At 34.5% G+C, this 15,419-nt stretch overlaps 2 protein-coding genes across 4 annotated transcripts in view; one reads left to right on the top strand and one right to left on the bottom strand.

The window, feature by feature from the left end:
- Positions 1-14,145, top strand: LOC113519828 (pre-mRNA-processing factor 39). Of its 3 annotated transcripts, XM_052900377.1 has the most exons (18): positions 1-172; positions 282-426; positions 634-851; positions 1,059-1,124; positions 2,113-2,415; positions 2,649-2,789; positions 3,103-3,249; positions 3,603-3,764; positions 4,000-4,125; positions 4,870-4,996; positions 5,080-5,227; positions 5,709-5,856; positions 7,783-7,893; positions 8,325-8,489; positions 9,039-9,259; positions 10,119-10,387; positions 11,226-11,424; positions 12,643-14,145. In XM_052900377.1, exons 1-18 carry the CDS (start codon positions 143-145, stop codon positions 12,860-12,862), a joined length of 2,946 nt encoding a protein of 981 aa, XP_052756337.1. In that variant the 5' UTR covers positions 1-142; the 3' UTR covers positions 12,863-14,145. The 3 variants fall into 3 exon arrangements, with proteins under 3 accessions (XP_052756337.1, XP_052756335.1, XP_052756336.1); XM_052900375.1 differs by having other exon boundaries at positions 282-851; XM_052900376.1 differs by lacking the exon at positions 1,059-1,124 and having other exon boundaries at positions 282-851.
- LOC113519829 (AT-rich interactive domain-containing protein 4B) overlaps positions 14,061-15,419 on the bottom strand; it is an 18,068-nt gene continuing 16,709 nt past the window's right edge. The window contains 1 exon segment of the mRNA XM_052900374.1: positions 14,061-15,259. Coding sequence (XP_052756334.1) covers positions 15,228-15,259 — 32 coding nt within the window. The 3' untranslated portion in view covers positions 14,061-15,227.

Below are 15,419 nucleotides of genomic sequence, written 5' to 3' on the forward strand. Positions count from 1 at the left end.
GATAGTTTCTCTAATCTGTGGAATTATCGCCTTCGTTTATGATTGCTGTTTTGTTATATTTTGTATTTATTATATTTAATAATTAATTTTGATATTATTCTCCGAAAAGTCTGCTCAAAAGTTTAATATACAGTAAACTGAGATGGATGATGAATCTAGTTCAGATTTACATGTAAGTGTACATCTAATTAAGCATAAGTCAGGTTATGAAGTATTTCAATTTATGTTTGTACTTTTTTTCAATGAAATTCAGTTAATAAAATCTATTATAATGTTTTCAGAAATGTTTGTCAGAGGGGCCAATGGATACTGATGAAGGACCACTGATTAACGAAAACTCAAATGGATTGTCTCATTTACTAACGGAAGGCGAGTTCAACAGCGTGGACGCGGTGGTGGTGGACGAGTCGTCGGCCTCCAATCAAGGTTTCCTCAATGCGGTCGAGCTGTCTGCGGGTAGCGTGGGGGACTATTTGGATCAGAATACAGAAGGATTTAACACACACTCTTTTGATGTGGGGGACAACGCGGTTACCTTCCCTAGCGAGTCTCTGACCGTGCTCTCTGACAGCGACTCGTTGCTTTATGACAATGTCTATAAAGTGGCCTCTGATACTGATGGTGATGTTACAGAGAGTCAGAAGGCGAAGATGGATACTGATTATGAGCTTCAGAATGCTAGTGAAACATCAAATGTTGATTTTCCATCCATAATGGAGACAAATGCTGCACGATCAGGTGACACCATTGAAGTGACTGCTAAAGAAGCTGCTAAGCAGTTATGTGACTCAAATACCATTGACAAAGCACCAGATGTGGATGATAAAATAGTCGGGTTACAAATTAATAAGGTATAGTATGTCTTGGAATATTGCTTAGTTGGCTTACTAAAGGTTATTAAAAACATATATCTTTGGTTATAAGTACATAATTTCATTATGGATTTGTAAGGGATTAATAATGTATATTTATTGATTGATGTCTTTTCTGTTTTGAGAAATGCATTTTATTAATCTCTTTCTAAGTTCATTTTAGTAATCAAAGGTAAAATATTTTAGGTTGAAAATCTAAGAGATATTGAAGTAACTATTTTAAATACACGGAAAGGCATAGACACATCTGAGGTACGTTGTCTTTTTTTTTTAAGTATGTTTAAAATTTAATTAACATTGTTGTTTTAAATTATTCTACCTTATTCATTAACATAGGGAATAATTCTGCGGCACCATTATTCTATACCTATTTCTAAAATTAAAATTTCAATTTGAAGACAGCAAAATTTTTATTCTAAGGAACAATAGGATTTAAATTACTAATAAATTTAAGTCAAATTTGTTATAAATTTTGCTTGTGATGGTCCATAAAACAAAAATCTCATGAAATCAAAATATTAGGTTAGGAGATAAAGTTTAGAGAAATGGAAACTCATGGATTGGACCCCATTGTCTATAGTCAATTGGAACATTTTATTCATATAAAGTCCATGCCAGGAAGTGTGTTTTAATTGGAACGTGTTTTAAACTGATATTCTTGTAGCCAGTAAAAATATTAATCTTTTACTAAATTTTCATGTCAAGTCTATATTAAAATATTTGATATATAAAGTCTACTTGAATATATTCCCTACCATATCAGTCTCTCTGAGAGATGTCATGCCTATGAATTATCTTTTGTTAATTAAAAAAAAGCATATTTTAAAATTCACTACATTCATTATTTTAATTATTATGGCATTTGAGGTAATTCCTGATGGGCATTGAAACAAAACCCTAGCTGCTATTCTTATAATTTTTCTAGCATAACTATTTTAAGGCAATAAAAGCAAGTAATTCGAATGTGGTAATCACACACTGTGATCCTTTATGGTTTTACAGCATGAATGAGCCAGCTCTACTGGAGAAATACCACATCCTCCTAAAATATCGGTGCTAAGTGGTTGAATTTTCAATACTACTGCAATCTGCATGATGAGTGGGGAAGTGCGGATGCTCATCATTCTATTCCTAATATACTTTACTTGCTTTATATCACATGATTGTGTATAAAAATAATTTATTAGTTTTAAAATTTTTTATATGTGTATCAATAAAATAAATAATTTTAATATGTCAGGCTGATACTGCTGCACAACTGAAGGAGAAAAATACTTCATTATCTGCAGAAGAAAGTGCCTCAAAAATTGCAGAGAAAACTGTTCCAACATCTCAAAGGGAAAGTGTACCAATTGTGCAAGAAAGTGCTCGAAAACCCTTAGAAAGAAATGCCCTACTAGATGCAGAAAATAGTACATCACTAGCAGCAAAAAAGTCTGTCAAGATTACAGAGCAGAGTGTGAAATTAGATAAAGTTCCTAGTGCACAACCTCCTGATGAAAGTTCAATGGAAGATAGTGAGTTATTAAAGAGAGATGACAAGGTAATTTTAATAGTTGTTATTAAAAAATATATTTTCAGCCTGTTTTTTTATTGTTTTTAGTCATTTAAGATTAAAATAGACAAAAAATAATAGTGTTCCATTGCATAACCAATTAATACCATTTGTTTATTTAATGCAGTTATTCTGATAAAAAGACAGGCCATGATTGCTAACTAACTGTGCCAGATATAGACAAACAGGTAATTTATATTTTATTTATATTTTCTAATAAGGTTGGTGGTGCAGAAGAAACTGAGGTAGTCTCCGAAGATGAATTACCCACAGTAGAAAAACCAAGTGTGAAGGATGCTGAGAATGTGTCAGATGATGAATTACCTGGCCCTAAACCTGCTGAGTTACCAGCTGACACAGAAGTAAATGTTTTGAGGTTTATCAAATTCAAAAAATGGAGTATATTCTGAAGCACCAATTTTGATATCTCTTTCAATTTGGTATTATAGCAAAACAAAAAATGAGCAGTATAGTTTTTTTAGTAAAATTGCATCAGAACTGCTTTACATTATAAGTTTAGGCAAAATGGTAGTTTCTCTGTCTATTATAGGCTCTATCTAGCTATATAAAATAGATAATTATTTAATTAAATATATTTGTCATGCTATAAATATTGTCTTTAAATTTTTTGTATATATATGTGTGTTATATTAAATCTATTACTGGGTGTTGTAGGTTGTGTCTGAGGATGAATTGCCAGCTTCTAAGAAAGACTCTAAAGAGTCTCGAAAACGCAAACCTGATGAAGAAAGGGATGGATATGATCCTGGATCACCGACATCAGAAAGTGAATCTGCTAGCAAGAAACAAGCTATTGCTAAGGTGAGACCTGAAAGTATTAGAACATGAAAAGAATTTCATTAATAATATTTAATTAATTGTGGAATTTATATGATGGAATAGTGTGCTGTCTTGTTTACAGTCTAATGGGCAAGAAAGTACTTTCTAATTTTAGTTTTCTTTTAGTCATTAGACATTACACTGGGGAGGTGCCACAATTTATTCGATAATAGTTACCACTTTTCATTGGATGGTTTATCAATTTGGCCAAATACTAAATATAATAATAAAAAAAGTATCTAATTGTAATATTTTTGTTTTTTGCAAAACTTGTGTATTGTTATAAAAATATGTACTTATTAACAAAAATTTTATGTGAAAATTTATATTTTTAGAATGGCGAAAGTAAACCTATTCCTGCTGAGAAGAGATCATCAATTGATGAAAAACCTAAAAAGAAAACCCTACCTGAACTGGACAAGTACTGGAAGGTTGTTAATGACGACCCAACTGATTTCACTGGCTGGACATATTTGCTGCAGTACGTCGACCAAGAGGTTATAATCATCTCTACATTATTGACTATTAAATGTTTTTAATATTTAGTGGTAATTGTGTAAATTAATTTAGAAAAATGTGTGATGAAAAACATTGCTAATCTCATTTGTTTTATGAAACAATGGGAACTGAATCTTAAATGTCGATCTGCAAGGGCCAACTGATATGAACCATATTAATAATAGTAATAAAAACAATTTTAACATCTTGATTGACGAGATTATTGTTTGGCAGAGCGACGTAGAGGCGGCGCGCGAGGCGTATGACGCGTTTTTGTCTCACTACCCGTATTGCTACGGCTACTGGCGCAAATACGCCGATTATGAGAAACGTAAAGGAAGTAAAAAGAAGTGTCTCGAGGTGAGTACTGCCCAAGTCAAATTGATACATTATTTATTAATTAAATGATATGGTGAGTTGGTAAATACTTAAACACGTGATTGATGATTTTTATTGCAATGTGTCTTAACACTTGGATATTGAATTGATTTAGTCATAACTAGCATTTTGCAATTATTTTTTTTCCCAACAGTGCGTCGAGGTCCACGATGTTCGTAAGGCAAAGTCGTCCGTTCGCACCGGAGAGTTGTTACCGTCACATAATTTTGTTTGTAGTGGTTCATTGTTTGTGGTGTATACATTATATTTAATGCATATATTAATGATACTATGTACACGCATGATTTATTGTAATACTTTATCATGTATATTATTTAAGTACGTGAATAATGGTGAATATATTTAAGATAATGTTAACTAATAATCCATGGCACATGGAGCGCAGCCGTTCTTCATATTTAGCCATACAATGGCGTTAGGAAGTGAAGACGCCGAAGTGAAGACAGCTCCGTCGGCGCGCCGGGTGCGAACAGGTGTAATATGCCCAGCCAAACATTTTATATTTAATAGATACAAGTGAGAGGTTGTTAGTTCGCTGGCCAACGTTCCGAGCCTTCTAACGCTCAACCTCCCGCTTATTTGTATACTGAATTATATGAGACATACAATGCTATTTATTATTCCCTTGCTTCATAGTGTTGCCATAACAACGGCAACGCTTGGCCTCACGCGGACCATGTTGTGATCTTTGAACTTGTATTTCAGGTTTTGGAAAGAGGACTCAAAGCTATACCATTATCAGTTGATTTATGGATACACTATCTTAATCATATTAAGGCTACCAGAACTGATGACCATAGCTTTATAAGATCACAGTATGAACGAGCTATAGGTAAGTACAATAATTGTCTTAGATGAAAATCTATTAATACTGATAGCTTTTCAATCTTAATTTCATATTTTGTAATTTTACAGATGCATGTGGTTTGGAATTTCGATCGGATCGACTTTGGGAATCGTACATCAAGTGGGAAGCGGAGAATGGACCTGCTCTTAATGTTACCAATATTTACGATCGTTTATTGGCTACACCGACGTTGGGATATACTTCGCACTTTGATAAGTTTGTATTTTATTTTTAATAAAGTAGCTGTATCCTACGGTTTTGCCCGCGTGAATTAGTATATAAAGATATGAGGATAATAGGTAAGGACATGAAAATCCTGGCGTAAAATTGGCCGGTTACTGAGCTAGGTTAGTAGAGAGAAGTCGTTATGTTCTTAGAGTTTGGAGTAGGTATAATACAAAATACTTGGGTAGAAATTTGTTTCCAAAATTACAGCTGTCTCTGTTAATGGAAATTGAAATTGGAATCTTATTTACGCAGAACGTCATGCACAATAGTGTTAATGGCTATGTTTTGTGATCGCCTATTTTGTTAATATACAAAACTTTGAAATATACAATAGTTTAATTAACGGTGACATAGGAGAAATACAGGCTATTTTTTTGTATTAATCACTAGTTAATGTGAGAGAACATCATATATTGGAATTTTTAAGTATTGATATGGGAATGATGAAATAACATATATGTATATATAGTTTTCAGGAGCATGTGATGTCGGAGCCAGTGACGGGCGCTGTGAGCAGCGCGGAGCTGGTGCGGCTGCGGGCCGACGTGCGCCACGCCGCGCCCGCGCAGCCGCAGCTCGACTTGCCGCCCGGCGAGGACGAGCCGCTCGACCACATCGTTAGTACCCACCACTTACTACAGACGCCCATCACTCGTTACATACATTCCACAACTTCATATATAAGAATACCCCACGGGGACTGCACTGATACCCTGCATATACACATATTACCAAGTACTTCCATACAACAAAAGTCGATTGCTTGGGTACCTCTGTCCCATTCGTGTTTCAACCGTGAAGCAGTTGTCTTTGCATGGCTGTGTTTCGATTTGAAGCGTGGGATATGGCGTGAATTTACTGGGTACAGAGGAATAACACCTGAGTCCTCAGGAATGGCAACGCATGGGGGTTATCATGGGCAAAACAGTATACTCTGTTATGTCCATGGTACTGCTCATGTCTATAGGCGACAGTTACCATTTTCCATCGGGTGGGCTGTCAGCTTGTTTGCCATTCTAAGTTGTATAAAAAAAAAAACTTTCGCTCTTCACATCACACTTACACACTAGCTTCTTTATGTTTTGTATTCAAACATTGCTCATAACAAAAAATAATTAATTGACGTAGATGATACAACTCACTTCCTAGAAGCGACAGTGCGTAAGGGGTTACAGCTGTTGTGAATATATTATCGTATATTGTGTGACGTCCATGGTGTATATTTATATCTATAATATAAACTGTTATCAATTTCTAACAGACTTTGTATTAGTTGGTTTGACATTCTCAGTAATATAATATAGGTTATGTGAGTGTAACCCTGTTTGTTTGACTGATTTTCGCGACTGAAATACAGAACTGATTATTATTTATTTAAATGTATTTAAAATTTGAATGTGATGACGATTAATGGTATAAAATGGACTTGATGTATAATGTGAACTATCTGTGTAACTACATATGTTTGTATGCCGTACAGGCTAAACATGTCGAACGATATTATATTGTCAACATCTGCATGTATTTATACGCATGTTTTACAAATAAATAAATCTTGAATCTTGAGTTTGGTATAATTAAGAAATAGAGGAGATTTGTTTTTTACAAATCTAAATACACATACAAATATCTTTATTGTGGATCATAGATCAGGTTAAGTTAATATTACATCAGTTAAACAGTATCTCCAAGTCTTGCTACATAAGCATACGATATATTAGCTACATGCATTATTCAAAACAATAGAAAGAACACAAAACAAAACAAATTAAAATGGGCCAATATTTACAAATTAATTCTGACAAATTAATTATTTCTTATTCATGTTTAACGTTAATCAATTAATTTAAGCTGTTATACCATTTATTAATTAACATGTCATGAAGGTTTTTTTAAAACACTTGGTTCAGTCCAATCTCGTATAATAATATGTTTAGGTAATTTATTATAAATTATTGGAGCTTTACAAAATATACAATCTTTCATAAGTTATGCTATGTAGAAACATGCCATCAAATTTCAATATTAGTTTTTATAAAATTGACACACTAATAAGTATACAAACAAGGAATTGCTAATACTCTTAGTTTCAATTATTTAAAATGTGGCATGCATGTATCCCCCCGTAACAAATTACAAGTGACGTGGCAAGTTGTTATATATTGTTTTTTTTTTTTTATACAACTTAGAACGGCAAACAAGCTGACGGCCCACCTGATGGAAAGTGGTAACCGTCGCCTATTGACATGAGCAGTTCCATGGACATAACAGAGTATACTGGTTTCGCCCATGATACCCCCCATGCGTTGCCATTCCTGAGGACTCAGGTGTTATTCCTCCGTACCCCGTAAATTCATGCCATATCCCACCCTTCAAACCGAAACACAGCCATGCAAACACAACTGCTTTACGGTTGAAACACGAATGGGACAGAGGTACCCAAGCAATCGACTTTTGCACAAAGTCTCCCTCTGGTAAATTATTATTATTTATTATTTATTTATTATGATTATTTGATAAGTATCTTTTTAATGTATCCCCAGGCTTCCGAGGAAGAAGCACAGGCGATCAAAGAACGTATAATCGCCGCTCGTCGCAAGGTACACAAAGCAACCGGCGAACAAGTGGCTGCTAGGTGGTCCTTCGAGGAGGGCGTAAGTTGTGACGACAATTATGTAATTTGCAAAATTGATGTGATGCAAATATTTTCTTGACTCAAAATTTTGGTTAATTATTTTCATTATGTACAGTATTGCTTTATAAACTCAATTTCTTTTTCACTCCACTGTTTGTGAGTTAAGCTCCTGAGAATGACATCTCGAACCAGTGTTGTGTATAAATAATAAAGTATTTTATAGTAAAAAAAAAACCGGAACTAAGTAAAGTATTTTAAATTATATCATATAATCGGTACAATTGTTTTTCTTAGATCATAACCAAATACTCAATATCCAACAATTCAACAATCAAATTCTGTAATGTATATATGTTTATGAATGCGTACTCATTCTTTGATTCAATCTCTTAAAGAAAAATAGTCAAAATGGGACTCAATATTTACTTTATTAATTAATGTATTCTACAGATCAAGCGTCCATACTTCCATGTGAAGCCCTTGGAGAGATGTCAGCTAAAAAACTGGAAGGCGTACCTAGAGTGGGAGAAACAGCATGGTTCGCTAAAGCGTGCCTTAGTGTTACACGAACGGTGCCTTATAGCCTGTGCACTTTATGAAGAGTTCTGGATGCGGGTATGAAGTGTTTTTAATTTGATATTTAATACAATATGGATTAGCGAACAAGCTAACGGGCCATTAGATGGAAAGTGGTAACTGTCGCCTATAGACATGACACATAGACATAACAGAATACTGTGACGCTCCTCATATCTATCAACTAGTACTAATGATTGTTGTGCTTATATATCCTATAATTACTGTATCTTCAAATCGAAATAGTTATGTACACACTGCTACCTTGCAGGAGATATTTGGATAGGGTAGAGCATTTATCAACTTATAAATTCTTATCTGGTTCACATTAGATAAAACTAGGCTGTTTGTAATGCAATTTTGATAGAATTAATGAACATAATACCTATATTTATAGGTATATACATAATCTGTCTAAAACTTTCCTGAGACTTTAATTTTTTTAAAAAATTGACTAAATGTCAATTTTTTTTTAAAAAAGATTGCTATTTATTCAGATATCGGTTCTTATTTATGTTCCTGTAGATATTCCTAGAATAAACATTTATGAAATGTTAGTCTGGCTTTATTTGGATGCGTGCTTGGTAGTTGATAAAGTTCCTGGAGGAGCGCATAGAGAGCAACCCGGAGCTGGTGAGCGTGGAGCGCGAGGTGCTGGAGCGCGCGTGCACGGTGCACCACCTCGACAAGCCCGAGCTGCACTTGCACTGGGCGCACTTCGAGGAAGCCCACGGGAACCCCGCCAAAGCCGCCGAGATCCTCGACCGGATAGAGAAGACCTGTCCCAACCTTGTGCAAATACAGTACAGGTATATTTTTCTCGCATCTACTTTGTTGCTATATATGGATAATTAAGCATTCATATAATAAACAGTATGTATTATATTTATACACTCGCGACCAAATAGACTCAACCCTTGACGGCGCACATATGCATTGATTTTACTACATTTTACACGAAAACATAATTTGTGGGAAATCTGGAATACAAATTGAGCCAAGTTTCGACATTAAGTCCCCCTCGTTTAAAGTACTAAAATTTCAGAAGTTTTAGGTATGTTATAGTTTAATAGTAATATTAGTAAATGTGGTGTATACAATATATACAAGGAGTAAAATATATTAATTTATTTTAGTTCTTGTTTTAAATTATTTTATTATTATATTTTAATTATTAGAATTAATTTGTAAGTTTGATTTAAAAGCCAAATCAAAATAAGATTAATTAACACTAAGTTTCCTTAATCACTGGGTATATATTGGAGCTACTTACACATTTGTATCTGTCTACTGCATTCAATTTTTATTATATAAGTTGTATAAATTTTAATAATTTACTATACGATTTTATTATTAAAAGTTTCGTAAGTACATAGTTTGTGTTAACTGTAAGATAAATCTTGATAACTGTAAAATTGTGTATTTGTGAATAGATTTTATATTTAAACCATTTAGTCAGCAAGACACGTAAATAAAAAAAATAAAAATAAAAAATAACAGATTCATTTTAAAAGACTAACAATCGGGTTTCTTTTCTTCTCAACTAAAATTGGTTACTGAATTGGAGTAGAAAAGAATAAAACGTGCTCTAAATGAGATATTTGAATAAATGACTTTAATTTCTGCATTTTTGAACTAACAATAAAAATAATAATAATGACCATACAGACGTGTAAACCTGGAACGTCGACGAGGTGATTACGAGAAATGCTCCCAGTTGTACGAAGGGTACATAGCGGCGGCGAAGAGCAAAGCGGTGGCGTCCGCTTTATCTATCAAATACGCGCGGTTTCTGTATCACGTGAAACGCGACGCAGCAGCCGCTGCCAAAGCGCTGGATGAAGCTATAACAAAGGACCCACTTAATCACAGGCTACACATGCAGAGGCTCGATGTAGCATTGCATACCCCTGGTACACCTTACGAAGTGTTGGAAGGTTCGTTATTAAAGTTAGATCTATGCATAATTACATAATTAATTCAATCTTATGTTGATAATATTATGATTTAAAGAACACTGGAATATAGTACTAATAATATAAAGCTGTGCCACGTTGATTTCTGCCAAGTCCATGCCATTTTCAATCAAGAGGAAGATTCTCAATTCAGTCGTACTTTTTTTGTTTGTTACCTCATAATACCCTGTCAGTTATAAACCAATATGAAAAATATATATTTTTTTATCTAAGTGTATATACTTACAGTTTGGTCCTATAGAAATTTTTATCAAAATCGATTAAGTACTTTAGTTTTTAAATCAAAATAACTGGTTTTGTAACAATTGTAGAGGTTTTTTTTTTGTGGAACACAATCTTGTGTTGTAGTAATTATAATGTTAGATATTTCAGGAAAATATACTACGAGGGTCATATCACTGCACGATGTTCAATTTTATCCATTTTCAAAAATAGCTCTGACTTACGGTATCACGTGTAAACGAACAATGAGTTACTGTGAATAAACTAAACTATGCATACTTGTTGCTAAATAATGTAACTACAAAATGAGGGTAGTTATAAAAAAAAAAACCAATGACTAACCATGTTAGGCTAAGAACTTTTCAAATGATCCTCGCATGATAAAATATATGTATATAAACAGTTTACCTCTTTATATTATGAATGTCATTTGTTAATCACATGACGATTAGTGGAATATGATTTTCGTATACATAGTAACATTTCTAAACGGCTACGTTGACAAAAGTCCAAAGTAATGTTTTGTGAGACATTTGTCGGGCGAGAATGTTGAGGGTGGCGGGCGTGCCGTGCGCAGAGCTGGTGCAGGCGTACGAGCGGCAGGAGGGCGCGGAGGCGGAGGTGAGCGCGAGCCTGGCGTGGCGGCGGCGCGAGCTGGCCGAGGAGCTGGGCCCGGCCGCCGCCGCGCGCGCCGCCGCCGCGCACGCGCGCGCGCTCGCCAAGCACCTGCGCAAGCGCGCGCGCAAGGACAAGCACGAGCCCCCGCCGCTACCCAGGTACGCGCTGCGCCGCTACCTCGTATACATGCAACCTCTTCATTCAAAACAAAGGGCCTACCATGAAATGTTTTCCGAAATTTCGGAGCCAAACGAATCAGAAATTTGATGTTAAAATTACATAATACATGCCGTTTGGAAATATTAAAAATGTTAAAATATTGTTCCTTTGGACTTTTATGATAGGATGTATGACGAACGAAATGTTAAACTCCATTTATTGATCCGATTTTGGTATAAACAAAAACACGAAACTGAGTCCGAAATTTCGGAATTTCATTTCATGGTAGACCCGCAGGTTTTATATCCACTTATGCGTGATTAGGGTTACCATAATTTTTTTTTTGATGGCTGAAAATGGAATGTTAACCCCGCCTGCGCTAACGGGATACGCTGGCGGAGCACCAGTGAAGGGTGATAGATGAGAATGAAAACAGGCCAGTTAACCCATCATGATGAATTCATCAGGAATTAACCACGATAGTTTCCAGGGAGAACCTCGAGGATGTCGACCTGGTTGGGTATATTGCTAGCAATGGGATTATCAGTCTCCATTACTAACGATCCCTTTCCTCCCAGGGTTACCATAATATACATTTATTACTCATCACATGGGAGTAATTGATAATAATATCAGAAAAAAATTAATTTCCAATTCGAATTTAAAAAATCTACTTAGTCTAGAAAACTTCTGATCTAGTTACTTGCAACACTAATAGCGCGTTGTTTTGATTTAAATAAAATGTGTCAAAATTTTGTCAGTCATGCGTTACATTAGCTGACTAAATGTCGACCTGTTTTTTTACAATTGATACTCTATTTATATGTCTAGTCTAAAATAAAACTTTTGCTTACCACCAATGAATAATTGAATTGCACTTAAGGGATTTTTTCAATAGATAATAATGAAATGGTAACCCCGTCTTCACTTCACTGTATACGCTAGCGGGGCGCCAGTGAAGGATGGCAGAGAGACTAGTAGCTTAGTCACCATTACTAATAATCATTTTCCTTAAATACAGGGATTAAGACTTGCGCCACATTTGGATACCTATTGATGCGAACTGTTACGGTTGAGCTGAACGCTTAATTATTTGGTGTGTTACAATAAGATGTAACAATTACTAAGAAAACTATCACTAAGTTCCTTAAACTGTTAATTTTAAACTATAATGCCTATTGTGTTCGATGTGTACTTACATACATTAAATTAATCAGCGCTGCTACGGAACCGTCGAAGAAGAAAGAGAGCAGTGCGGCGACGACATCAGCGACCACGCCGAGCAGCAACTCATACTACCAGACATCCGCCGCCACAGCGCAGTCATACGATCAGTCGTACGCACAGCCCTATCAGCCACCGTGGGGATACCAGCAGGCACCCGGCCCCTATCAACACCATCCCCATCCCTGGCCGCAATACCCCAACTATTACTAACACAGATATGGAGCTAAACAGACATAGATGTAGGTGGCACAACTGTGTGCTACAAAGTTTTCGCTCTTAAGTAAGCATATGCTTTTAATACAGCATATTTCTCACATTCTCACTCGAAAAAAATCGCAAGTAACTATTTTTATCTGCAATAACTTAATAACATATTTGTTACCTTTTTCTGTTAAAAATTAATTGGGAATTATAATTGTTATGATCAGTGTATCAGTCTCTATCTCGTTCTTTTTTAGTCAGTCGTTATGAACCCTCGACAGACTGCGATTTTATTTCACTTATAACGAAATGTCGCCGATAAATAACAATTAAAATGAAACCTAAACTAAAATGGCCCCTTAACAAGGCGCACATAGACTTATAAACACTTTTTGCTCATAGTTTCACTTCTGATACTGAGGTAGGCACGGCCCATCCAACCTCTTCTCCTAAATATGCCTATACACTACGCTCTTCTCTAAAAAAAAAGCTTATCTCGTGACATGTTACTTTTGAGTTAGAATGAAAAACTAAGTAAATTTTTCAAGTGTTAAGTTGTTGAGTTGATAATGACTTAGACATGATGCACATGTGCTTGCCTAAATTGATTTTTATAGCAAATATTGCAATAATATCCAGATAAAATTAACATTTTTTTCTGATCTGAGAGTGTTATAAATATCATAAAATTTGTGACATGTGTTTTTTTTAGCATAGCTAAATGATTTTTGTAATGTAATAGAAAATGTGTTATGCTCATTTCTCATAATTAAGTTCTCGTCGTCTATCTTCATCTATGTCTGGATTACTAACGCACCCACAAAATTAATATGTTGCCTTAATGAAAGTGCTCTTATACGGGCAATTTAAATTGTGAAATCGTGACCAATGTTTGCAAATTTTGATGCCACGATATCCAACAATTTACTGCTATGCCACCATAGTACTAGGTACATACGTTGCCATGCTAATTTTAAGCGACGTAGAGCAGTTTAATAATCTATTATCTTCACTAGATTTCAGAAGCAAATCTAATTTAAAAAATTACTCGTGTAAGAGCGCCTTTGTTAATATAGCTAGCTATAGGATAAAATATGTCGTAGTATATTTTTCGCTTGACTGAGCCATTTTATGGTTTGTACAAATACTTGACGCATGTGCAGCAATATTTTCAAAGAAAAAAGAATTAGATAATGGAAAGTCAATGTTTTTCCATGAAGAATGTTTATTAAAAGTAAACTTTATAATAAATCTGAGACATATAATTTGGGAAATAAAGATTTGTCACAATATTCCAATTTTATCATTTCCATCTTTCAGTCTTCAATATAACGTGTGATGCAGGGGTATATATACAGGTAAAATGTTCCACAATCACGATTATTTACAGAAAAACGATAGTAAAACCAAGATTTCGCCAGTTTGCGAGCGGAGTTACTCGTGCACTAGAGAACTCGCTCAAATTATCCAAGTAGCACGGTGAAGTTTGCGACTCTAAAGAGCCCTTAATAGAATAAATTTTGACATACCATTTTTCTAAATCTATGTCTAAAATTAAAAGTTTAATTCGATAAAACAGCGAAATCTTTAAGGACTAATATGAACTCAATATCTAATAGATTTCAGTCAAAATTATAATAAATTTAGTTTATGATAGTCCATAAAACAGTACATTAGTAAAATGCGAAACTATCAAATTAAAATAATAGGTTCATAGACAAATTTAGAGGACTGGCGCTTTAAAATCGACCCCATTGTTCATTTGTTTCTAGGCTGCAATCCTAAGATTTTTATTAGTCGCATACGTCAGCAATATTATATAATACACACGCAATTATTATATAGTGCACACGTTAATTATACATTCTATAATTTATATTGTCATTATGTCTATCAGAATTGATTAAAACATTGTAAAGGTAAAACAGTATTCAAGTGCTGGGTTCTCATAAATGCGTTACAAATTAAAAACAATATAAACTGAATACTCAAGTAAAACTATATACTAAATTACATAATCACTTCATTACGACAACAATAACTTAAATAATAAAATGTTAAATCGAGTTTTTCGATTCGGCGAATAAATATTCTTGATTACGTCACTGCACCAGATTCACTGAGGCAGAAATTATGTCTATTGTAACATCACTTGAATTCTTTTAATGGACAGTATATTACATTGTTCCATTCACTGTATTCACCACTATAGTTTTCCAACGCAAACTACAAACAACTAGCCACGTGATATAAGTAACTATAATCAAATAAACTAAGTTATTGTTCCACTTGGTTATTCTAAAACGAAAGTATACACAGGTTCGTTCTTTCATTGCGTTCTTGGCCATACTTAGCTCATTTAGAGCAACCTTCATCATGAGCATGCAGCTTTTGCCGCCTTCACAGCTGTAACATGAAAAGATATCAATCAAATTTCGTATAGTAATAAGTTACTCAAAATAAGGTTTTCCAATCGCTAAATTTGAACCAATTTTAATACTTCTTTACAAAATCCTGTACGGTTTAATCCCGTACTGGTCCGTATTAATTTTTTTCACGATTGAAG

The sequence above is a fragment of the Galleria mellonella genome, unplaced genomic scaffold (genome assembly GCF_026898425.1).
Source record: "Galleria mellonella isolate WM207_F2 unplaced genomic scaffold, CSIRO_AGI_GalMel_v1 utg65, whole genome shotgun sequence".
Taxonomy (NCBI): Eukaryota; Metazoa; Arthropoda; class Insecta; order Lepidoptera; family Pyralidae; genus Galleria; species Galleria mellonella.

Excerpts from the sequence above, each read along its gene's own strand:
- LOC113519828 (XM_052900375.1), top strand. The coding sequence starts at position 143 with ATGGATGATGAATCTAGTTCAGATTTACAT. Across the intron at positions 3,765-3,999 it reads TGCAGTACGTCGACCAAGAG|AGCGACGTAGAGGCGGCGCG; the intron begins GTTATAATCATC and ends ATTGTTTGGCAG. Across the intron at positions 11,425-12,642 it reads GAGCCCCCGCCGCTACCCAG|CGCTGCTACGGAACCGTCGA; the intron begins GTACGCGCTGCG and ends TAAATTAATCAG.